Consider the following 26,971-nt stretch of genomic DNA (forward strand, 5'->3'; position numbering starts at 1 on the left):
CTCCAGGGACTGAGAAATCAAGAATAATCTACCATTTCTTTTCCTGGAGTAATTTACTTTATTTTAATAAAAAAAAATAAACTAAAAAAAATAAAAAAAGTGTACGTTTTTCCAGACAAGTTCTAACCTTTTAGTGACAACTGCTGCAGACTGAAAATAAAATTGTATGAGGTTCAAGGACACTAGCCACATTTTTTCCCTCTCTCCCTGCCTATCAGAAATAATTGCAACAGTCCTAGACTCCACAAGATATAGTCTAGCAGATAAGTGATAACAGAGTGTCAGTGACAAAGGTCAGAATTAAAGGGCATAGTTTGATAACTGAGAAAAATAAGGATACACTTGGCCAAATATGAATATGGAGTTCAAGAAAAGTAGTCTAAAGAAAGAGGAACTCAATAAATAAAGGGGAAAAGTTGTTTTCATCGTATGAGACAGCAAGAGTTAGAGAAAAAATTTTCTCAAGATTACAAGCAACTGAGCTACCAGTTTCTTCAGAACATCAACAATTCTCTGGGGAGAAGTCCATGTACAGCAGAGAGCCACACCATCAGGAGTATCAACTTCTTCCCACACCTGATCCATCACATGAGAAAAGATACTGGTGTCTGTTAACTACTGCTAAGAGGTCTAAAGTGAGAAGCTAGAAAAAGTAAGTTCTGTATCTGCCCCACATCTCTATTGGTGACACTTCTGTAGGTATCTAAATCTCCCTTGACAATATCTACGTATACCAGGAATCAGAAAGACATGGAGTGATCAACTGCTTTTAAATTTGCCTAGTGGTTATAAAGTACATAGCTTTCATATCCTTGCATCAAAAACAGGCAATCCCAAAGATGATAATACAGTTTAGATCCACTTGGAATAAAAATTGCATGAAGTCTTATCATTTATACAGCATTATCAGGTCAACCCTTCTGGCCTCCTAACTACAACCAACCATCTACTACTTTCCAGCCCTAAAATGATCTCCAAAACAGCTCAAGATCACAGTTGTGCAGAGGTTCTAGAAATCAATAGTAAACTCAGTTTGTGTGGGCCTGATAAGAAGGAGAGAAAATAATCTCTTGCATATATGGTGACCACTGTACCTTTTCTGTTCCCTCTAGAAATGCATCTTGTAGGCCTGCTTCTCTTCATCAATCCAGGGAGTTACTGCTGCAACATTCAAGCTAGGTAAGACCTCTTAATAAGCAAGAGCAGTGAGAGTCTCAAGGCACTGTCACACAAACATTTTGTTCTCCACATGGCCATACGTAACACCAACTGTCGCTGCAATAAAGCTCCTGAGGTGGAATTGGCAGTGTTAGGTTTATGGATGGACTTGATTTAAATGATTCTGTGATTCTATGTAAGCAGGCCTGAGCTGACCTAAACTAGCTGAGTAACATCAGCTGTTGTAGGCAGGAGCATTTAACTCCCCAGCCTAGCACTCGACCTGGTTAGCATTGCACTTGCATGGCAAACCTAGAAGCCCTTCAGTACAGGCATATGCAATAGCCATACAATTGCAGGCAGGAAGGCATACACTTACCACTTACAATTGTGGTATAGGATGGAAAACAGGCATTTAGAAGCAAGCACAGTACCCTGTACAAAACTGGAAAACCTGTACCGAACAGCAAAGATAAACATAATTGCATAAAAATTATGCATAAAATTGAATTAAAAGCATAAAATTGAAGGAAGAAATCATGTCATAGTTTTTCCTTGCTAAGAATGTTCCTGCAATTACTCATTTAGGGAAAAAATTCAACTACCCTCTCACTGTACTTGCTCTTAAACACAGAGAAAGAACACAGTGGCCATTCTGACTTTTAATGAAGGGGTTTCATTACATTTTACTGTACAAATAGATTGCTTTCAAAGATAAATACGTCATATTAATGATTTACAAGCTCACTATGTCACTTAAGTTTTCTAAACAGTTTTAAGAATGTTTCCTTCTTTGAAAAGAATAAAGACTTCCTATCCTAAGTAAATAGATATGAAAAACACAACAGTCAAGGCAAATTCTTCTTGTGACTAGAAAAGGAAAAAGCTTTTGTATTTGTTGAAGGTTATATCACTAGTTTTATGGAAGAGTAATAAAGCACAGAGACTTTGCCTAGGTAGGCAGCCCTGTGTTTGTAGCCTGTGATCACGCAGGATCAAGTGCAGAGTAACAAAAAGGCCTAGAAAGCAGGAAACCAAACATGTACAGCATAGTGACTCAAGGAGGCATTAATTCAGAATCCCAGTTACTTAAATACAGCTCCTTAAGTACAGGTTCATGGGGAATACTTAAAGATTTTATTCCTTTTCTGCCTTTTTTCTTAAAAGTCTTCTCACATTTATTTGGAATTTTTGCTTCCAAGGAAGTAGCTCTTTCATCTTAATTTTTCTTAGCTATTATGCTAATCCTGTATTTCAATAGTTGCTGTTTCCCACATTTATAGATTTCATTACAATTTGCTTAATACTGATTACAAACAAATTTTATATTAAAAAAAAAAAAAGAACAAACCTCTAGGCATTTAGTTATGCAAAGAAACCAGAAACAAAAGAAATTAAAAAGTAGAAAAATACATCAGTTTGGTTAGGTGTCTTTGCATTTACAAATAGATCCTGTGAACAGTGCAAATGGATTTGTACTGTTCCACAAGTTGTTTATAGATGTTAAGAACAGAAAGAGTGTATTACTTTAAACGTCTTTGGTCAGTCTCATAGACTAATCTTCATTACTATGTGAGTCCAAGATGAAGTTCAACAGAAATTCTAAATGCCTTGGGTACTAAATCAGTACTACTAAGAGGATTTGCAATATAAAATTTCTGATATATTATATAATATAATAATATATCTATTATATTATAATATATATAATATATAATATAATATATTTCTGATAATTTAATTCCCTAACCTAATCATTATAGTAATCTTCAACAAACAGAAAATCATGTAAATTTGTAGTTAATGTTTGCCAATTCCTTTGGAAAAACTGGTTAGAAAAACTGGTTTTGTTCAGTTGGGTTCCTGTGTATTGGGAATTAAAAGACTACTTGTACTTAAATTTAACTGCAATGAATTGATTTTACAGCAGCTACATGCACACATGTGGACCAAACTGTCACCAGATAAACAATAATTTTGGCATATTCACAACAGGTGGGTGTAGTCACTTCTTAAACATATACAAATATGTTATTCAAACTTGTATACTTAGAGATAGGTAGATAATTCACAAAGTGGAATATATGACAGACGATGTTTTAGGGACAAACCTGAAAACAAAACCTCATTTGAAACAGAGTTCTTGTTTTACACTTCTCAATTCATCCAAATAGGTTATTGTTGTTTATTATGAAATTTCAAAGACACAGTTCACCTAGATTTGATGATTTTTGTATTCAAGTAAACTTCAGAAGTGCTGCAGATAATAAAGAAAACTCCCTTATGATGTCACAACACTATGTTACTCATTAACTGACTTTTTAAACCTAGTTTGAACTGGAGTCACACCAAGACAGCACTTCCTATAGCACTGGAAGGCTGTGAGTTCCAAGGCTCACTCTAGAATTGAACTTACCTAAGTCTGCAGTCAGCTCCATTAAAATGCTGAAAAAAGGAAGCTCCTTGGAGGACTCAGTTTTTCTTTCTGAAAGTCACAACAGCTTCCGAAAATCAAGTAATGACACACCCGCCAGTCCTACAGAGAGTGTCGGATCAGTATTTATAAGGTAAAACCTAATGTTTGAGTGTTTTGCATGTGCTCAATGATGGGGCAAGAGGGCAGCAACATAGGAAGGCACTGGGACAAGTGCACTAACAAAAATATGCAGCTAAGGAAGCTTAATATGAGAAGGAAACACATAGAGATGATTACTTCATATGTGTTACTGATTGCACTGGGAAGGGGAGCACTACTGTAAAGGAAAAATTTGTCATGGAGGACAGAAGTGAATTGTTTTCTCCTTCCTTATCTATTGACACTGAAATAGGGTTTTGAATGTCTATAACACTATATACTAATAAAACTCAAGTTTTAAAGTGATCTCTATGGGATCACATAAATACCTATAATATTTGATATCTGTACAAAACAAATGTAAACTTTGTTAGATCAGGGAGTTTAACAAAATATTTTCATGTGTGTTTTGCCCTAAAGGAACTTCATAATGTTTATTAAAGATACTTTCAAAGTAAGTGCCACCTTGTTTACAGGAAATATTCATGGAACTAGAAAACTTGCTAAATGAATAAAGGGTTTCCTGATAGAACATTGCCAAAAAAAAAAAAAAAAAAAGGAGAAATCCGTTTTCTTACTTTGTAAGGGTAGACTTGTTGAATTGCAAATTCCCTCTATGGTGGAATTCATTGCAATGCAGAGCTCTGGATAAATCATGCACATTATAGACAGCACAGAAAAATGAGGGAAGGCAATGTCAGAGGGCTACTGGCACTCACTGCTTATACTTCCCCATCTCCTGAAGGAGCAGGACAAGTAAACACCCATGTCAACCCATCATGTTCAAAATATCATTAGACATCTACTGGTTCTTAATCCACTTGAAAATTTGTTGCCAAGGGCTGGTCCTTAATTGTTGCATGGTGCCAAACAACCTTGAAGAGTGATTTAGAACCTCTGCTTAGTCTTTGTGTGGCTGAATTACATTTCTTTGTGGCTGTGCACAAGTTCTTTATATGGGGTGACAAATCTTATCACTAATTGGGTCACTATTATAAAAGAGTCTGTTGGCCTAATTTTTTCTCTTTTGAAATATTATTAAGGCTTTTTATATTGTAGCTGCATATCATCCTTTCTTCCAACTTGAATGTCAGAGAGATAATGTCCAAGAGTTTGAACAGAGACATAACAGAGAATCAGAAATTTTAAGTTTTAATTAGAGATTTCAAAGACTCTTATCTAGAACTAATCACTTAGAGCTTGTTTTTAAAAAAAAAAAAATTTCACATGACTTTTTTATGCCTCTTGATCGCATTTTCCGGTTAGGAGTGGGACATAAGTACATACAGAGGTATTCAGAGGGTGGCAATATAAGTTGTTGATTTTTAACCACTTCCTAATTTGGACAATATAAATTTTGTTCTCCTTTCTGTGTCCTGTCCAGAACACTGGGCAGACAGATGTACTTACTTTTTTATTTACCACTAAATAATCAGTTCACAAAAGGCTGCCATATATGCTCTGGGGGCAATGTGATCAGGCCTTACAAAGAGTTAAAGAGTCCTTTAACCCAGATTTCTCAATAATCAACCTGCCTGCCAAGTATCGAGTGGCAGGGGCAGGCCTTCTAGAAAACCAGTTTACTCAGTTGCTGGTTCAGTAAGGATAATAAGATCATAAAACCCTGCTGTGAAACCATACCTCTATCAATAGCAAAGATGGAGTAGCAGGCTGAAAATACTAGACAATCTAAAAAGAAAGATGCATGACAGCACTCAGTGAGCTAGATGGACTGAGCTCTCACCAAACTTGCTCTTCATGTGTTAGTTACAATCATGACACATTTATTGAAAATGAGCCACATGAAAAATCATGGAAAACGCTTTTGGGAAAAGTAAATGGAGGCTCTGCATTTTTAGGTACTATTTTCATACAATCCTATTTATTTAGAGCATATTTTCTATACATGCACCCACAGAGAAAATCTACTGGATTAATGATCGTTCTTGCTCATTCAAATTATTCATGCCTCAGGACAAAAACTGACTATATGCCTAAGTTTTTATATACATCTGTTTTCACCTCACTGTAATTGGCACCATGTGGATGAGCATGAATTTGGCAGAAACCAGGGCGTTATTAACATTTCATAAAGGGGAGCTCACAGTTTATCACCATGGCAGCATGTTATTCCTGACATAGAGCAAAACTGATTTCAGAAGCAAATTAAGGCTCTGGAGCTAAAGCTGAGGTGTCAGCCTTGCATTATCGATCGGAAATTTGTATTGACAAAAGTACTGGCCACATGTCTTTGCAGCATTTTATCAGCATGAATGTATGAAGTTGTTCTGACATCAGAATAAAACATGTTCCAAGAGGCCAGAGCAAAATATGGGCTAAAAAAATAGGGATCTCAAACTCCCATTTGGAGCCCATCCCTATAATATGAGTCAATACCCTGTATCCAGTTCTCCTAAAATTTAGAAAAATCTCATGGATTTTGGTTTTGAATAATCCTCAGAGTGACTCTAGGTAAAAAAACCCAAACATATTAAACGCAAGAAAATTAAGTTTTTTCAGCAATTTAGACCACCAGTTCTCTGAACGTCATAAAGCTACGTATGTTTATACCAATCCTAACAATAACCACATTGCAGGTTATATATTAAATGTTTTTTTTAAAAAAAAGAAGGTTCAGCATTTGTCAGGCATATTGTTATTAGGTAAAAATTACAAGCAATTTTTTAAAAATTATAAAATAATGTACAACATGGAGAGGTTTGTTTTTTAAATATCTAATGAAAATGGAAGTCAAAAGGGTTCTTGACTCTAGCTATGATCCAGCAGCTCATTTGGTGCACTACAATATGCAAATAGAGTACTCACATTTTGCATCTGCAATCTGGCATTAATATTTACCTCTCTTTTGCTTACAACAAAATATCAGAAAACTCTGTAACTAGTAACATAAACTTTAAAGATGGTTTTGATACAGATGGGTTTTTGTTTGGACGCAAAAAGGAACCCTACACACAGATTTTTTGACAGAAAGCATTTTTAAAAGAAATTCTGCATTGAAATTATATCCCTCAGAATCTTCCAATGTACTGCTGTAAGACTGAGGCTTAGCTCAGACAAATTCAACAATTCATGTTAAAAAGATAGGCACATGCCACCTACTAAAAGGTCTGTTGTTTTTATAGCTCAGTAATGAGCACCTGAAACACTGGAAACCACCTTACTGCTCAATGGCTTGCATTTGGGATTTGGCATTCACCTTTTGTGGCCTGACTACAAAGACATATTTACACTTGTTTTGGTTTCTTTTTCCCCCAGAGTAATATAACTCCTAGTTCTAAATGAGACAGAACAGTAATTGTATAACCACAGCCAAACAGCTTATTATTCACAACTCCATCTGATGTAAAGGCTGTGCGAAAATTGATAGTATTATTAATTCTTTCACATTATCTTGTGTTCCTCACTTCAACCTTACCCTTCTAAAGTTAAGAACAAACCTTTCCTATGCTTCTGGGCACTATAAGTCTGGGCACTATATTTTCATGCAGAAGATTCAATTTATCCTCAAACAAGAAGGTTTTCATTTTCTTACATGTGTGTAATGTACATGTACATTTAATGTACCATACTGCTGCACTTCAGAGACTGCCAGATGACTAAAGGTTTTTTTCAACAAAATTATCACCATATTTACACATATCATGAATGCTTGCATGCATGCAGGCATATGTGGTTCCAAAAAGGACCCACACGTATTCTTTTATGATACATAGATTGAGTAATTATATATATCCATGCACCTTATTCATTAGATATATATTATCTGTTTGATATCCTAAACATACAGCTGTAGTTGGATTGAAATTTTTGTCCAAGTTATCTGTATACAGAGATGTCACACTTGGATATTGTCCAGGATTTCCTTGCATATTTATAATCAGAGGATGACAAACCAAGCTAATGTGACCCACCAGAGTAGAACAAGCAATACTTACATTTATCTTTTTTAGCATAGCTGGACAATATATTAAATTAGAACATCTATTTCTTGTATTAAAAATGGAAATATATTTTTTAAATTACAAATGGAGAAAGTGGATTTTGCTGCCATGAGATTTCACACATTTTAAATTATAAAATCTAGGCATCGCAGTATTCTAATATGTTAGCATTGCCATTCATGAGGCATCCAGGCCAATATACTGCATGAAAATATGCCATAATGGCTCTTTTTTTTATCATGAGCTAAGAGGAGACACTGCCGTGCAGTGTGTTTTTCAGCAAAATGCCAACTGGCTGAGTGCTTTCTTACAGCTAGCCAAATGGAACCGTTACATGTCACAAAGCTGCTTTTCCCGGAATGTAAGAAAGTCGCTGTGAACAAATTGGAGCAAGATAAAGGTTCCTTTATTTCAACGGTTCTACTGTGTTTTGCCATTAACCCTCCGTCCCATACTGTTCTTTTGATCACCATGGCATAGTAAGACACAGTGGTGAGGCTCACAGTATGCAGAGTGTCTTCTGTGACTTTACACGGGTCATTTTGAAGGTCATTGGCTCAAAAATGGCAGTAAATGTGCTGATGAGTACATGCTCACTGGGAGGTGTGCTGACACCACATTACTAAAACCCCAGAAGTTTTGTGTGGCAGTCTCTCCCTTTTGTCCTGCTGGCTGTTTCAGCACACCCAACAGTTTCAGCATGGAGCCACAAGGAACAGCCCCAGCACACTTCACCATTTGTGGTAAGTGCTCCAACTAGCTTCCAGCACAGCTTACTTCATCCGCCCCATACACTGCCCCGTCCAAAGGGGAGTTCAACTAATACAGTAATATATGCTACCTTAAACAAAAAACAGGAATTGATAGTCAGATAAGTCCAGTAAACAGCTTGGAAGAAAAATATTAGCTGATATGGCTATCTATAAAGTAATTTCAAACTTTTAAAAACAAATAAATTACTAAATTCTTAATCCAGGCAAGGAACAAGACTCAACAGGCCCAAACCACTTTTCAGTCCTTACAAAATTGCACCATTCACTGTGTTCTCACCCTAGTTATCTTCCACAAACTATTTTGGACCTTGGCTCCATCTATTTTGAGCATACTTCAGGTATGCTAAGTAACCTGAACACTGTTTTTGAACATTCCTGCTTGAGTTAGGAGTATCATCAACACCTCTCTATACAGCCTTCATAAGACTACTGATGTTCAGGTGGGGGGATCAAGCTTCAGAAAATACCTGAACCTACCAGAGGCAGTTCATAGGAAAAAAATTATATATATATATATATATATATATATATATATTTGTATGTTTTATCTGAGACTAAAGATAAGATGAAAATGAGGAGAAACAAGAGACAGGTTTACACTGCTTTTCATATTGAATAAACTAAGAAGTAATGGCTTCAGATTTCAGCAAAAAGGATTCAAAACCATGTTGCAGATGACTGAGGACAACCCCTAGCTGACAGCAAACACTGGAACTGGTGGCCTGGACACACTGATGATGTTTTAAGAAAAACTTAGAGAGAAGTCTTACCAGGAGTGACACAGGAATAGCAGGCCTTAACTTGGGACTCAATAACTCAGTGAATCTCTCCCCATTCTACTTTTCTCTGATTTCATATGTATCTTAAATCTTTTCATTTTGCAATGGAAGTTTTTTGTACTGTTCCATCTCAAACTTTTTATCCTTTGCTGTGTTATACATAATGGTGAAGGTTCTAATTACTGGAAACCCTGAATCCCCTCTAAGATTTAATGTACTCTTCAAGGAATACATAAACTTTTGCCTATACAGTAATACATTTTTATCACTAGTACTGCAGGCATTGAAAAGTAATCCATAACTTTATGGTGCACTACTTTCTCTCCCCAATATGCCCTTAAGCAGTTAGGGAAAAAGACAGCTCAGATTTTCTGACAATGAATCTCTGCTGGAGACGGCTTGATCTTCAAATACTTGCTTTACTGTATCTGTATATATAAGCAATTATCACACTACAGTAAAAAGTCCTTTGTACTTTTATTTTCTTTTTATATAAGATTTGATAACAAGAAAAGCTTATGGTATGGCATTCAAGTACATCTCAATCACATGAGCAGTTGCACATTTGCTTTTTTTATAGAAGGCACTCCTCCCTGAATATTATTGAGAATCCTGGTATTCAGAGCTTTTACTGCTCAGGAGTGTCCCCTCTCTCTCTGGAGTTGCTGTACCATGTACAGTCTGACAGACCTTGGCCACCGTTTCATTTTCAAATCCTCCAAAAACCCCACAAGGTATAGTCCTGGTTCATTGCTTATTACTTCCACAGTCATTATCAGATAACAGCAAAGTACACTAAGAATGCGTGTATTGGCAATCTGCCAGAACCAAGTCTCTGATAAGAGTTAAGATATTGTGATATGGAAGAAATTGCTAAGCAGGGAGCCATTTTTTAGTGCCAAGGCTTTAGGCATCAATTTATTTGAAAGTAAGTCTCTTCTGCACTAAATGACTAGACAGATTTATTTAAATCATGTAGCTCTGCACACCTTGAGAATGGAGCCACATGAAACTATGAGATGGACTGAGCTCCAGGACCAAGCAATTCCTTTCTAGTTCTTGCACCACTGAGGTAAAGACAGGAACCTCTGGCAACGAATGAACAAAACAGTCAGTGGCATTTATCTCCTAAACAGGTGGTTAAACCTGACAGACTGAAAATCTAAGCAGTCAAAAGAAAGCAAATTTTATTTATTCAGATATCTAAAATTCAGATTCTCATGTATTAAAACCAGCACTTCTGCTGAACTGCATATATTTACACAGGAATTTTTCAACCACAAGTCTGCCTCAAAATTAGGACTAAATTAGCAAATCATTTTTAATGCAATGAAAAGCCTCCAAAAACAAGATGAGGGGCAGTCACTTTTCCTACTGATTCCAATCGTCCTGTGCACATTTACACAAGACCAATCCTGAGGGTACCTAAAGCCTCACACAGGTTGCTGCACCCAAGAAAAGGGCCTGAATGATGCCTTCCCCAGCCCTCTCAGTTCCAGCTCTATTCATAGTCCAGGCAGCTGAAATGGCTCCTACTATGTTATGGTTGGATAAAGGAGATTCTGTTATACTGCCACAGGTTGTGTCTGATGTAAGGGAACAGGGAAGAATAGCAACATTCTACTCTTCCACAGGGAGGAACAGCAGCAATCACAGGTACAGGGCCTAACAGGCCTAACAGGCTGAATAATCTCTCTTGTAAATTAAATCTCATTTCCACATGTGCCTTGACTTTTATGTTAAATATTAAATGAACATTAGTTAATGGTGTCTGCCAGAAATACAGCCATTTTAAATATTTTCCTTTCTATGCATCTTAGCACGTAGTTTAACTTTTCCTATACTGAAGTCAATTAAACCAACATGGTCTAGCAAAAATCATACAGTAATCTCGCATTTTTTGCAGGATCTATATGCCCAAGCATCTATGGCAGTCTTGAGCCATTTCACCATTAACACCTCCTTCTTATTACTGATTTTACCTGAAAGTACTGCAACAATACCTAAAACTTATTTCTTGTATCTCCTAAAGACCAAGTATTCAAAGACAATTAATTTTCATTCATACTTTTCAATCTGAAATGTACATTAGTATCTATCTCCTACATAGATACTCACTAAAAGAAACTACTCTACTGTCCATTTTAGCTCATGTGAATACTGTACATCCCTTTAGCTCATGTGAATAGTCTGCTGTTATAAAGTTATTCTGTTATTAATTTTATTAAAATATTAAAATAGACCTTTGTCTAGGCATGTTACTTTGAACTCTCATCCCAGGATTTTCTCTCCTTTGATTGTGTACTTACAACCACAGTGTCCATCTTAGCTTTATGAAAACATTAGTTCACCAAACTGAAACCTAACTGGGTATTAACCAGTAAAAATATAGTAAAGACATTTTTCATTTGTACATTGACAGTTTGTGACTGCCATGCAAGATGACTTGTGCCAATGCTGCCTTAAATCTTAAATGAGGGCACTCAACTTGCCCCACAGTTCAGGCCCAAGGAAGGCCAGGGGTAAGCCAGCTTGCTGTTTCTTGTACAGTATTACGTCATTTTGTCAGAATTATTAGAAATGAGACAAGGGCAAGGCCCATCTGGAATCAAATCTGAACAAGGATGTAAAAAAAACAAAGAAGAATGTCTTTAAATACGTCAGTAACAAAAGGAAAACTAAGAAGAAGCAGAGAAGGCAGTTACTGAACGCCACCTTTGCATTGGTCTTCACTGGCAAGCCCAGCCCTCAGGAACCTCTGAACCAGGAGACCAGGGTAAAGGAATGTCAGAAGCAAGACTTTTCCTTGGTCAAGGAGGACTGGGTTAGAGAATACCTTGGCAAATTCTACATACACAAGTCCATGGGTCCTGATAGAAAACACCCAAAAGTGCTGAGACAGCTGATGGACATCATAGCTATGCTCCTTATGATCATCTTTGAAAGGTCATGGAGGGCAGCCTTGGTGCCTGAGGACTGAAGAAAGCAAATGTCACCCCAGTCTTCAAACAGGGCAAGAAGGAGGATGCAGGGAGTATCAGCCAGCCAGCCTCACCTCAGTCCCTAGAAAGGTGGTGCAGCACCTCATTCTGGAGGCCCCCTCTATCCACAGGGAGCACAAGAAGGTGATCAGGAGTAGTCAGCATGGATTCACCAAAGGCAAATCATGCTTGACCAACCTGATTGCCTTCCACAATAAAACAAATACCTGGATGGGTGAGGGGAGAGCAATAGATCTTGTCTACCTCAGCTTCAGTGAGGCTTTTGATGCTGTTTCTCACAGGGAAACTCAGGATTAGAGGACTGAATGGGAGGACAGGCAGGTGGATTGAGAACTGGCTAAACAGCAGACCCGAGAGTCATCATCAGTGGCACAGGCTTTGGTTGGAGGCCTGTCCCTAGTGGTGTCCCCCAAGGTTCAATAGTGGGCCCAGTCTTGTTTAACTTACCCATCAATGACTTGGGTGAAGGGGCAGAGGCCTGCTCAGCAATTTCACTGACAACACAAAGCTGGGAGGAGTGGCCCATACCCCAGAGGGCTCTGCAGCCCTTCAGAAGGACCTCAACAGGCTGGAGAGATGGGCAGAGAGGAACCTTCTAAAATTCAGCAAAGGCAAAAGCAGGGTCCTGCACCCAGAGAAAAATAATCCTGTGCAGCAGCACAGGCTGGAGACCAAACATGTTGGGAAGCAGCTCTGTGGAGAAGGAGCTGGGAGTCCTGGTAGACAACACGCTTTCCATGAGCCAGCAGTGTGTCCTTGCAGCCAAGAATGCTGATGGAATCTTCAGCTGTATTTGGAAGAGCATTGTCAGCAGGTTGGAGGATGTGATTCTGCCGCTCTGTTTGGCCCTGGTGAGGCATCACCTGGAGTGCTCTGTCCAGTACAGGGCTCCTCAGTACAAGAGTAGGAGTTCCTGGAGATGTCCAGCAGGGAGTTACTAAGTTGGTCAAGAGTCTGGAGCATCCCTCTTCTGAGGGAAGGCTGAGGGAGCTATAGGTACCTTCAGCCTCAAGAATGGAAGACTGGGTGAGGACCTTATCAGTGTCAGGTATCTGACAGAGTGCCAAGGGGACAGAGCCAGGCTCTTTTCAATGGTGCCCAGCAATTAGGAGAAGCAATGGGCAGAAATTAATGCACAGGAAGTTCCACCTGAACATAAGGGAAGAATTGTTTACTGTGCAGGTGACCACACACAGGAACAGGTTGCCCAAAGAGGTTGTGGAGTCTCCCTTGCTGGAGATATTCAAGAACTGCCTGGACACAATCCTGAGACATATACTCTAGGACAGTCCTGCCTGAGCCAGAATGTTGGACCCACTGGTCCTAACATGACCCATTCTGTGGTTTTGTGATTCTTCTGTGCAAAAAAAGCACCATGGGGTCCTGGTGTTGAGAAAGGAAGCATGAACATCTACTTGTCCACTCAAGATCTAAAGCTGCAGATGGAAACAGCAGCTAATCACTTCAGAAGTTCACAGCAGTACAGCAGTCCAGATGCCACCGTCAGTTTTGGACTACTGCCTGCTTCCACGAGTCACCGGGGAAGAAAACAGGGCCCCGGCCACCGCCACCTTCCCCCCCGGGACCGCGTTTGTGTCAAACCGCCTATCTCCTGTACGCCCGTATAAAACATTAAGGATGCCTTTTGTTGGGGCCGGCGGGAGCCGGCGTCTCACACGACAGCGTCCCGACTGAATAATTTAAAGCTCGTAAGGGATCGGCCTCACGGGGAGCGAGAGGCCGCGGAGCTCGCGGGCGGCGCCGGGCCCGCCCGAGCGAGCTCAACCGGTTTGTGGCGGCTGCGGCTCCTGCCAGCCCCGAGCTGCGACGGGACCGCCCCGGGGCGGGGCGGAGGAGGCGGAGCGGGCGGCCCGGCCCGGCCCGCCGGCGGCGGAGTGCCTTTGCAGCGGCGGGTTGAGTCCTGCTGCCCGTGCCGATGGTGCTCATGACCGAGCCGCGGTGCGATGCGGAGGAGCCGAGGGCAGGGCGGGCCGCGGGCCGGGGGGAGAGCAGGGGCGCTCCGCGGCTGTGAGTAGTGCCCGCGGCGGGAGAGGGGCCCCGCGCGGCGCTGTGCCCGGGCCGCCCGCGGGGCAGCGCCGGGGCCGCGGGGAGCTGAGGGCGGGGGCGGCGGGGGAGTCCCCCGAGCGGTGGGGCCGCGTGTGGGGGCGTCGGCCTGGAAGCTCCCGGGGAAGTCACCAAGGGGGCTCCGCCTCCAGGCTTAAATTGGGCGCGAACACCCCCGCTCAGCCAAGATCCGCGGTCGACTTCGGCGTTGAACTCCGAAGTTACGGTTTTAGGAGTAAGGCATATAAATACTGCTTCTAGTGATTTCACCCAACAGCCTGAAAATCTTTCTGAGCCGTGGCACACAAATTCGGTAGTTGTGGTTTATCACTTATGTTAAAGTTCTCGGGCTTCTGTGAGAAGCTGTGATCCTTTACTCTGGGTGCCAGGAAAACTCAGAACTTTGTCGAAAGTTGACAAAGGCAAGACAAATAGGCAAGAGACGTTAAAATGGCAGTTCATACTGATGTCCCAGAAAACGGAGGATGTCCCTTCTTGGGAAGAAGGGTGGTGGTCACTTGCCTGTCCTGGCATGGTTCCTCGCTGGGCTCCTCACCCAGCGTGGCCATACTCATAGTCGCACTTCTGCTTTTTAATCTGAGAAGTACCGTAAAAATTGAGCAGGTGAAGAGGTCGAAAATATTCTTCATGAGGAAGAGGTGGCTCTGCCGGCTCGTAAAGGCTGTCTGCTTGGACTAACTGATGGAAGGTAGGGGAGTCAGAGTGCTCAGAAGGGTGGGAAGACTCCCCTGAGGCTCCTGACCTTCCCAGCCTTTGATGAGCACTGGGAACATCAAGAGTTACAGGTTCATCTCCTGCTTTGGTCTCTTGCGTCCTGCAGAGATCTCAAGTTGTTTAGTTGCTTGTGCATCATGGCAGTGACCATCACGTGAAAATGTTGCTGGACTCAAGCAGCTGTTTCCAGGCCAGGCTGCCAATTCACATGGGTCTTGGCAGTCCCAAGGACAGTGTTTGAGAAGTTAAGCATCTGTAGAACAAGAAACTAAAACAGGTGGGGTTTTCTCCTTAAAAGAAATTTAAAATTTCTCCTAATCTGGGATGATTCCTCTTCCCAAAGAATTTTTCTTCACAAATATTTTATCTTAAACATCTTCCAGGAAAAAGGCAGACAAGTTACCAGCAGCTAGCTCTTTCTCTTAAAACAAATTCTGAGAAGGTCTGTGTTGGTTTCGGGGTTTTTTCCCGCAGCTGTTTTATACGTGATCTCTAAGCAGATGTATTCCCAAAGTATGTGTATCACAGTGAAATCTGTTGCCAGAAATAACTTGCTTGTTAGAGAGCACAGGGAATCAAAGTGTCTTCTAAGTGTCCTTTATCCTGTATGGTGTAATCACATCAGTGACTTCACACTTCAAATGAAACATAATTCCCAGACCTTCTCTAGAATCTTCTGACTTCAAGCCTTGGATCCTGATCCCTATGCAGAATTATGCCAGTGAACCTAATGAAGTTCTTCAGGTATGCAAGATCTGTATCTGATTTTTCTCTTGAAAACAGAACTAGGAGTCCAAGATAGTATATGAAGAGCTTGATCTTGGAGGCATTGCACATGCACAGGTAACTGACCATCTGTTTTGCCCCCAGGTGTTTAGTCTTTCAGTCCTTCATCAGTTAACAGTTACAAGTGAGGTCATTCCTAGCCGGTGTTATAAACAGAAAAGTCTTACTCCCTCTGATTCTCTAGGTTTTTTAGCTATAATTTTTTGCTGTTCAGTAGGTGTCATGCAGGGAAGAGCTAGGCAGTCTGTTACACTGTAAGATGCAGTGTTCAGCAACTGTAGCCTGACAGCAGGAGAGTGAAAAGACTGGGAGAGGGGAAAAAAAAAACCAAACTGGAAAAGCTTTGTCTTAAACTAGGAAACTGTTGAAACATTTGCTCTTCGTAAACAAAGTTGGAATTTATTTTCCAGCCCCATTTTACTTAGAAATTTGTCTGAGAAACTCTCGTGTTCATTTGATTGAGAGTTAACCTCACAAGCCAAGTTTCTTTGATTTGACTGATGTGATGTTACAGGGAAGGTTGTTCAACTCAAGAAGAGAAGCTTTGATTCAGCTAGAAATTATATTGCTACAAGCTGAATTGTTGAAGATTTAGTTTTAGAAGATGTTGTACATAAGTGTATGTGGATTTGGTGGAGTTTCATTCCCCTCATGTACTTTCAGGGAACAACACGCAACTAACAGAGCTCATGATCTCTATTTGAAAAAAAAAAATGTTAGCAGGGTTATAGAGGTTTATGGAATCTTTAGTGTTTTTTAGAGCTCACAGGGGAGAAATTCATCTGTGTAAAGAGATTTATCTGTATAGAGTAATCTGTACTTCCTGGAGGTATGCTTAAAATGTTGTTCAGTTTAGAGGTGAACGTCTTAGCTTAACATGCTGCTGCTGCTACCATAAGGGCTCCCTGGGGGATAGGTGTATCTGAAGGATTGAAGCTGTAAAGGTATTTTGAGTTGTTTTGGGTTGTTTGTTTTTTTTCAGGGTTTTTTTTTGGATTAGTTTTTCTTAAGTGTTCCAAGATTAGAAACTCAGAAGTTTGTATTTATCCAACAGGGATTCAGAAGAGTTAAGTATTTTCATACTGATTCAGAAAATGGGCTATTCTGGCATGTTTAGCAATACTTATATATTTGCAAATTTGTTTCCTGTAGATCTCTGTGAGTCATAACCCCAGAGATAACACTGTGTGGAAGATGGGCACAGTTATTATGCAGACCCAAAACAGTGATGTGCCAAAAGTTTGTCATTATGTTGAGCTCCTTCCAAGCAAATAAAAAATTTGTGGACAGAAAAAACCTTCCAAATGGAGTTCCCTAACCATTACATCCTGATGTGGCCATGGACCAAAAAGGAGCTAACCCTTTCACTGTATTTAGAGGATTTTTTTTTTAATTTTTTTTTTTTTTTTGACTGGGAAGTGGGCTGTGTTTTATTTGTGGTGGCATTGGACCTCCCGTAGAAGCTGTCAGCCCTGCTTCAGGGACAGCTGGTGGAACAGATGTTTGTTTGAGCATTAAAAAAAAGAGTGTGGTACATTAAGGAGAAATGGCAGAGGAGTAATAGCAACATATGCCTTGTCAGAATCCCTCTCCTTCTACCCATGCTCACTTCTGACAAAGTCCATGTAGCACTTTCTGGTACCACTGGTAATATTTGTCCTGGTATGATTCAATCTTGCTGTACAAGTGTGATGTGATGGCTTACAGTATGGCAAGATTCTGCTAATATTAAGTGGCACTTCTGTCCCCTTATGGTTTACAGAATCAGGTAATGTCCAATTACCACATGTAACTTAAAGAAATTAAGAGACTCGGACTTAAGAGTCTGAAATAAGTGGAAGGTTGTAATTTTTTTTTTTTTTTCAGCAAAAATACATTGAAGGTACTGGGGAAAATATGCTGCTGCAAGCAGTGGAAAATGCTTGCAAGCAAATTGGACACTTCTGTGCAGGGAGTATGTGATTTTTATGGTTTATTTGTCTGGCATATTATTCTACCATAATAGATGTTTCTTAATCACTGTTTATCAGTTGATAAATTAAAGCAAAATTAATTGGCTTACTTGTGCTTAATCAAAATTCACTAATTTTTTTTACGTCTCTTACTTGAGGAAAACACAAAATGAAGAGAAAAATAGGGAAGTTACTTATTACTGACTTAAAGTTTTATTTCAGTTTTGATCTAAGTTGACTCCTTTCCATCAGCCAGACTTCTACTGTGGTTTTTTTTTGTTTGTTTGTTTGTTTTTTTGCAAAGGGAAAAAGGTATAATTATGTACTTTCAGGGGATGAAGGCATTAACACATACTAAATATCATATTTTTTTAATTCTTCCCTGGTAGTTCTTCCTTACTTTTATAGAAGTAGTTATAACACATGATCTCTAAAGAAGGAGAGGCTTGAAAATGAAACATTTAAATTTCTGGTGTGACAAGAGTTTTCCAGTCTAGGTTTGAACCTTGATTTGTTCATGATGATGTTTTTTGATAACTTCTGTTTTTTCCCTTTTTTTCTCCCTGCCATTCCTACTTCGTTCACTTTCTGTGCATGAAGTTATAAAAGCAGTTCCATGTGTAAATGCATGGTATGGATCTGAAGAGTTATTTTTCTTTCCACCCAGGTGCCTCATGTGGCTAAGGTATTTACTAGTTATATGCAATCTGTGAGAACTGCTTGTTAGGCAGCATGATAACTACAGCTTTGGGCAGCAGGATTTGTTGTTGTTATTTGACAGGTGATGCATAAACATCCCATCACAGTATTGTCTTTTTACTTCCGTCTCCATAAGCATTGCAGTCATGTGGTTAGAAATTATGTGCTTATCTAATGAGACCACTGCTGAGACTGATGATCTTTATGCTCTGTACATAGCTGTTGCCAAGTCCCCGTATAGCCTTTCCAATGAATCTTTTCTGATCTGTGTTACTTGAACTAAACTTCTACCTGGCACTGTCTGTCTTTGCCTCAGTCCTTGGAAAAACAGTACACTAAGGTTAAGGAGGTTAGTAAGCTCCAGAAAGAGTGGCAGGAAATAATATGTAGAGCCGTAGTTTGCAGATTGGCAGCTGATAATTTCAGCAGGACAGGGAACATAGAGGCAGACTGAAGCCTTTGCCCTCCGTGAATAGAAGAGGGAAACCCAGTTATCTGACTATGAAACAACAGTTCTGTACATCCCCCATAAAATCAGCCATACCCTGGCATGTCCTACATGTGCCTCAGTTTAGCCCTCTGACTATAGTTTCAGTCTGTTTGTGAAAGATAGACCACCTGAGCGAAAGACTCTTGATATACTTTTGTAGCTGCTATCTATGCTATACTAGAAGAAGAGCTGTTTAGATTTGTTCAGCCTTTTTCTCAACAAGAACGAAGTTTATATTACAAAAGTGCAGTAGATAACAGAATTATTTATATTCCTATTTGGTTTTGAGAAATTTTAACATACATGTAAATGTGCCAGCATAGGAGAGTGTGTTTTGCTGTGGAGGGCAGCTTGTGGCCACTGGAAAGGCTCAGATTGAAGAAGCAGGCTTTGAGAGCATTCAGTGTCATGGTAACATAGAAAACTAGAAAAAAAAATGGTGAAAATAGAAAATCCAGTTGTCCTTAGCAGGTGTCTGGCTACCATGTGTTACATCTGATTCTAATAAGACTACCTTTTTCCAAGACTCTGGAAGGAAAACGGTTCCTTATATTCAGTGTCACAGTCAAAGGTGCTGTTGTGACTGGTGTTGGTTAGACACATGGTTAGGAGCTAGTATTTCCTAGTGTAAAATAGTAGGTTTTGTATTCAATTATCCACATTGTTCTGGTCTTTTCCATGAACACGTGAGCGGTTCTGTAAGAGTAGTCATAGAAAAGCTAATGGGAAATTCAGCATTGTCAGATCCTTGGTGAATGGTTCACTTCTGTCCTTGGTGAAATGCGTGATGAAACTTCAAAAATGTACTGGGGTATTCCTCGAAACTTCAGACTTTGTCTCCTTGATTAGTGTTGTGTATTAAACAAGGAAAGCATCAAAAAGCACAGTAGATAGACACAATGAGAAGTTAATGTTCATCTCATTGTTTTTCATTTGGCTTTGTTGCCCGCTATTCTTGCTGGGGAACCTCACAAAAAATGTAAATCAGATAGGTAAGGGCAGAATCTAAAACACTTTAAACAGGGAAATCTTAACAATGATTTGGGTTATCTTTTATCAGTGCCAGCTTTCAAAGACACAGCTTTATGAGAAAATCCAATCCTCCTTCTCTCTGTATATTTGTATATAACTTGTCAGAAGAATCAAAATTATTTTTTCTTATGTACATTGATTAAAATAGTTTTTGCACAGCATAGCGAGCTGTTATTTCTAAGTGTACCATAGAACTGAACCCTGCTGGTCAAGGGTTTTGCGGCAGCTTCACTTCATAACAGCAGAGAATGGAAAAAGTGTTGATAAGATTGTTTCCAGACCTCTGCTTTCATCTCTAACTGCATTCTTAGTAATGCTTGTTAATATAATTGCAGGGGTCTAATATATTTTTTTATTTGCATTTTGGTTTTGGGGTCATTTTTGTGGTTTTGGGCTTTTGTATTTTGTTTTATTTTTTGCATATTTGAGTCTGATGTAACTACTTAGTTTTTTTCAATAGCACAATTAATGCTGATAAACCGGCATCCAAGTCTTGTAGTATGTTGAGGTATGTTTCTCTGGAACTGTTCTTCCAGAAACCAGAGGTGAAGCTTCAGGCAATGAGGCCTGAATTATGCTTATTCTATGGTGATCAGGCCTCATTTGTAAAGATGCTTTTTTCAGATAGATACAGGTTGTTTCTTCCTGAGTTAAGGAACAGCTCTGATTGATAGAGGTCTGTAGGGTGGTATTGAACATACTAATTGTATATAGATGCAGTTTTTATCTTTGTGATTAAATTTGGTATTGAATAATTGCTAGACCTAGCACTAGAAAAGTGCCTTTTCTCTCTTTTTTGCACCCTGAACAAGTTACAAATAAAGGATTTTTTATTTTTCCTTTCTCTTGTCACCTCTGTAAGCTAAAAATAAAAATGTGAATTAAGACTGTATGCTTCCCTTTCAGTATGAATTGTGATTGTATTTTATCTTGCTTTGGGTTAGATTAGGTAGGCTAGAATTAGGAGATATGAAAGTATTTTCTCCTAAATTGTGCATGCAGGTTGGAGAATGAGAAGAGTACATGCTTCTTTCCAAAACAGAGCTGAATGAGTGTATTTTGCTTAATTTTCTTTTTTCTCCCCCAGAAGTGTGTCTGTCAGAGATTTCTGTTATGTGCTAGATTTGACTATGCTTATGTTCAGATAAATAGTTGTTGATCATGGAAGCTGCAAGGTGGGAATCTTTGGAGTTGAGTGAAGATATATATGAGAGGGCTTTTGCTTTTTGAAGTGGATACATGAAATGGAAACTCTTGAGAAGACAAGAGAGCTAAATGGCTTGTGTTCCTGTTCTAGTGTTAACTTAGTAAAATATCTTGTTATAGTGTCTCTTGTTTCAGAGCACAGGGAATTCTTCTGTGGCTTTTTTTTTTTTTCTGTGGAACTTGATAGCAGTCTGGTTTTGATTAGACAGGGAATACAGACAGTTAATAATAGATGGTATTTAGAGCAGAGAATTTACATACTTGCTAATGACGTCTGCGGTGTCACAGTGATCTTGCTGATGTCCAAGTGGTAAGGCAGTGTGAAACTTGATCTAGTTATTATGTGAAATGCCTCTATTGAGTTGAGGAGAAAAACCTGACTTTCTCTGTCCTTAACAGAGTTGCAGGGGTTTTTGTTCAGTATTAACTCCAAAATTTCATTTGCATTTTTAATAAAGACATTGCAACACAAACATATGAAATTATTCACAGGGGAGTAATTGTGTTCCAAGAGATAGATGTGGAACAGAACACAGTAAGCATTTCTGCAATCAATTAGCTGAAAATATAAAATTAGTTTCAGATTTTGAGGAAGTCCTAAACAATTTGTTTCATTTCTCTTTTGGTGCTATCTGACATCAAGATTCCAGCTGTACCTACAGGTGTGTTTCAAACTAGAAGTGCCTAGAGAAGCACATGGTATATGTGCAAGTGCGCCCATCCATATTCATGTTTTACACAGTTAATGTGCAGCTGTGTAACTCTGCCTCTATTATGCCATGTTTGACTCTGATCTCATGAGAGGAGAATTAGCCTGCTCCTTGAACAACCTGAGGAAGTTAAATCTCAGTCTGGTTCATACCCCTTCATATTTACAAACTGACCTTCTCTGTCATGCAGAGTTTCACATCTCTGAACTATCATTAATGCTTTGCTGCTCTCTGTATTTGGTATAAATACATCTGCTGGCTGTAGATTAACTATACAAAAGACATACAAAGTCCTGCATTTCAGAATCAGCTGCTTTATTTCTTTCAGATTTCAGTCTTAAGTACAAGCTGTGTAAGTATATGGATATATACAAATACCAAATGGACACATTATGTCAGTCTAACATCGATTATAGCACGTGTTAAGTAGCTTTCTGTCCCTTTGTGATTAGAGTAGCTGGAGCTTGTATTCTGCCTGTTTTTATAGTTCGGGAGCCTTAATGATAGTCCATGGTTGGCTAGCCATTTGCATGGTGAAAATGGTATGTGATCTTCAAAGTAGATTAAATCACAATTTTAAGAAATTGTTTCTGGGAGATGTGTTATCTCACATAAACAGTGCTGAGTGCCACATAACACTAGAGCATGGCTATAGAGCTACGGGAGGCATTTTGTTTCTGCATGACCAGACTGTACAGACAACACCTAAATCCTCAATTTGAGCACTATTGCTAGTTTTTCCAGTGTGGAGACCATTCTAATCTTCTATGAAGAAGATTAGCAGCAGGAGGGTTTACAGTGGAAAGGTATTTTCTTCAGCCCAGGTGTGAAGTAATTGAACTGTGTACAGTATGAATTCAAGCTCATCTGATAACACACTTCAGAATCTGATTACACATGCAAAAATGGTTTGTTCAGACTGGTGTGGCATAGAAAAGATACCTAGTAGAATGATGGGGCATGTCTTCTGAAAGAAAAATTTAAGATTTAATCCTAGCAAAAAGTAGTTTGAGACGACTGCTTCTCTAGCATGTGATAGCTCAAGGAAAGTCAGTGTTTAGGAGGAGACCTGTGACCCTCAGCATGCTGAGCAATGTTCTTTCAAGCATTGGTACATTCCATCTTACCCTCTTGTAGTCATCTCTGTTTGAAGCATGTTGCTGATATGTCTTTTGGATAATGCCTAGATAAATCTCTTCACCCTGCTCCATCTTCTCTGCCTTTAAAAACCTGCCAAAGTCTGTCATCTTTATTTGGGATCCTTAAATATTTGGTGTCTTTCCCTTTGACTTTAAGTTTCTTTAAAAGTAACCCAGTTCTTTACGTGCATAGACTCATGTAAGGTAGTAAGAATAGCTTAAATATCACTATCTCTTAGCCATAGTACTGTTCACACTACTTCGATTCCTTTGTCAAATCCTGTCAGTGTGCCAACAGCTACCTGATAAATCCAACACAACCAAAAGATACTACAGAATGTCATTGTATTTGTTGTGGATATTTTTCTCATGGGGTATACCAAGCATGGTTGTGGACATTTGGGGAGAAATTATTTCCCAACTACTTTGGTTGATCATTTGCACTAATACAGCAGTCTAACTGCTATTGCAAAATTAATACTTTTTGAAGAACATAAGTGAAACTGGACCAACAGGGCTTCTAAGGTAACATGATGATCTAATATATATGTTCCATTCACAGAAGGAACATTGCACCCACACTGAGTTACATTAAACCCTTGGGAAATACGCTTTGACTCCAGTTTTGCAAACAATTGAAGGTGTACCTGACATCTCTGATTATTCAACAGGTCTTTTTTCCTCCTACATAACTAATCTGCAGTTTGTGGACTGGGGGGCTGGTTTGTCACAACTTACTGTGGCTTCTGAACTTCTAGAGCAGTTATCAGTTATCATTCCTGAGGGTGTCCTGTAGGAGTTGTATGGCTGCAGGGAAATGAAGATAGTATTCACCATATAGTTCTGGAATTTTGGTCTCTCTTGTGTATGCCTGAGAAGTGTTTGTGTCTGGTTCAGTACTGGGATTGTCAAAGACAGCTGTTGTTCCTTGAGGTTCACTTTCCAAACTGTGGCCTATTACCACTTCTCTCTCACATTGGTTTTATTCAGTACTTCTTACTCAAGCTGTATTTGAAAGGAACAGAGGAAAAGTTACTATTTTAGATTAATGTATTGAATCATTTTCTCTTGAAGAATTCCCATTAATGTGGCACAGTAGAACTTTCACAGGGAGTGAATTTTTCAAGTCCTGATGAAGGTTAATGTCAAACAAAAAAGTTTGAAGTTCAGAGAATTTTATGCAGTTCAAGGAGTTTGAACACATCTTCCACAAAGCTTTGTTTTCCCAGAAACTACTCAGATCAGAAGAGGTGAAGTTTCTGTGACTTTTAAAATTTATTGACGAATAATGTGTTTCTGAACTACATTAGAATGGAACTCAGTCCACTGCTTTGGTTTATGTATTTCATAGCACTTTCCCTTAAATACAACTAGTGTTCATTTTAACTAGCTTAGATACAATGTATGATCACACTGTAAGTGCAGGACTTGGCTTTGAAGATACTCCCTATGACAACTGTTCTTTATTTGAAAACTAGAGACAACTTCTTTTCTTAGAAGTATCATTTTAACAGGCTTGGTGATAGTACCAAATATATGAGTTTGTTTTCTTTTTTCATTTTAATGGTCCCAATTTCACAAAATTCTTTTGCTTTGCCCTGACATTTGCAAATCCAGTTCTTTTATGTGCATCTGCAACAGCTGTAGTGAGAATCACTCATTTTTTAAGTGCTCGTAATCTAATTTGCTGTTGTTGTTCTGACTTATGTGCTCTTTTTACAAAGCATTTAAGAGAACTAACTCACTCATGAAATTGTGAGGATTGCGGGAAGGGAAGATTCTTCTGATAGTTATAAAACACCTACTAGTAAATTAATTGCTGTGTGGAGCTATCAGAAATATAAGGACAAATTTTTCTTTTTCATTTTGTGCAGAAAAAAATAGTTTTTCATTATGTGCAGAAGGCATGATGATGGGGCAGGGAGGAGGGGTGTGAAGGATAGACATGGTGAAACTGTATCAGCTGGTAGGAATACACCCGATTGCTTCTGTCAGTGTCATGTGTTTTATGGGTGAATTTCCTCACTGCTTTGCTGCTGTTCTCAGCTGCAGGAGGCATCCTGGAGAGGTGAGCAGGCTGACACAAGTTAGTTAGTTAGCAACTCTGTGCTCCCACACACAGTTGTCAGCGGGATTAGCGTATTGGGGTGCCTGAGCTCTCTGCCGTCTGAAACCAGCTAGATGGAATGGGTTCAGACGCTAGAGGTTGGAAGTAGTAGAAGCTAGTAGGGAAGACAGAAAGAATGTGTGAGGTAAAGGGAGTAGGAATTCTAAGTAAAAAAAGCAGCAGCAAAGCATATAACCATACTGACAGGTGTGAGTGGTAGAACCTGTGTTGTAGTTTTTTTAAAAAAATATATTTGTACTATAGAGGCCTCCTTGATCAGCTGGTAGTATTGCCATGTGAGAATAGCAGACTGACCAAGGCGGTGATAGACACCAGTAAAGCTTCAGGCTAAAGCAGCTAATCTTAAAAACAACGCTGTGTTATCTAGTCGTGTTCATTTGGGAGCTTCCATGCTAAGCTGCTTTCTCTGAACCTGGCAATTTTGTCTCACCCTGTTCCTTATCCCACTCATTTCTGGTATTCTCTGGCCACTCATGGAGCCCAACGATTTGGGTAATAGAAATATACCAAGAATGTGAATAAGGCGTTTTCAGGATTTGCAGACTTTTGGAATACAAACTTCCCTATGTTTGCAGGGAGCACCTTGAGTTGGTCTCTATAATAGTCAGTTGTCTATTTGTCTGTCTGCTTAAAGTCTCAAACAGCATAAAGCTGCTTGTTTGGGTTTTTCAGGCAGATGGCATTCCACTTGAATCTCATGAATTGCCTATTTAATTGTCATTTCCATTGACTGAAAATAAAAACTGATGATGTGTGGTCAGGGCAGAGCTGATGCAAGAGTGAAGTTATGGGGAAATAATAGGGTTTTTCCTTATTGGCTTTGTGTATAATTGAAAGGATTACAGCACCAGTAAAGTGTGACTTAGGGAGTAGGAATTCTGTGCCCTTGTGGTGGGGAGTGCTGAGGGTGCTGAGGAAGGCTTAGATATGGAAATAGCTGCTCTATGTAAGTATAAGATGCCTTGAGAATCCTGGCATTTGTCCTGTGACATAAGCTCTAGTTTAGCTGTGAGGTAGGATAACACCTCATTAGACCTCAATTAAGGTGTTGTGAGGCATATCTCCTGATCTTACTCATCAGAGTGTAATAAAAGCAAAAGATCTTTTTGTGCCCTTCCTAAAAGATGATTTGATTAGTTTGAGAACCTCTGTTAGCAAAACTTTTGTCTTAGTAAGAAAAAAACCTATTCATAGTAAAGACAGTGTCACATGATGACTGTGGTATTGCTGTAAAATTGCACAAATTGAACAGTATAATGGAAAGCTTCTGTAAATGAGGTCATTCAGGCCAGGCATTGAATTAGTGGGCAACATGGTTTGGCTTTCCTCTTTAATCCTAGAGTTTTTCTGGGACTTCACATTTTTGCAGGCAAGTGTGTGTATGTATTTGTCATGTCATTTTCATTCTTCACACCCTATTATTAATAAAAGCTCTTTTTCTCTAAGTTTTCTGAGTTCTCATTTTGTTGGAAAATTATGTAAAGGAAAGCCAGGGGATGCTTTAATGGCGTATTGCTTAGTCTTCAGACTCTGAGTCCATAACTTTCTAAAGCAGTGGCATGTGCTGTGAAAAGACAATGCACTTTGGTGGCAGTGCTGCTTTTGTAAAATAAAACCAATGCTTTTTGTACTTGGAGAGAAACCTTTATTGTGAAAATTCTGCATGAGGACTCTCACAGAAGAGGGAAGTGAGAGGCAAAATTGGTCCTATCTTCCTCTTGCAATATTGAGCCACAAATAATCTGCTAGGCACCAAGTGCTGTCATGCAAGATGTTTTTCT

At 39.3% G+C, this 26,971-nt stretch overlaps 1 protein-coding gene across 6 annotated transcripts in view; it reads left to right on the top strand.

Moving 5' to 3' along the window:
* Nucleotides 1-3,551: 3,551 nt before the first annotated feature.
* Nucleotides 3,552-26,971, top strand: part of GRAMD2B (GRAM domain containing 2B) — a 41,387-nt gene continuing 17,967 nt past the window's right edge. The window contains exon 1 of one of the 6 annotated variants that reach the window (XM_014257093.2): nucleotides 3,552-3,725. In XM_014257093.2, the coding sequence (XP_014112568.1) occupies nucleotides 3,601-3,725 (125 nt within the window). In that variant the 5' untranslated portion in view covers nucleotides 3,552-3,600. Of the gene's footprint in view, nucleotides 3,726-14,151; nucleotides 14,278-15,724; nucleotides 15,793-15,812; nucleotides 15,892-26,971 lie in introns of those variants that run through there. The other 5 variants (XM_088054381.1, XM_005528111.3, XM_014257094.2 and 2 more) reach the window with 5 other exon arrangements.

This window comes from Pseudopodoces humilis, chromosome 4 (assembly GCF_049639895.1).
Source record: "Pseudopodoces humilis isolate 2021_Gansu_Grassland_sample_001 chromosome 4, ASM4963989v1, whole genome shotgun sequence".
NCBI lineage: Eukaryota > Metazoa > Chordata > Aves > Passeriformes > Paridae > Pseudopodoces > Pseudopodoces humilis.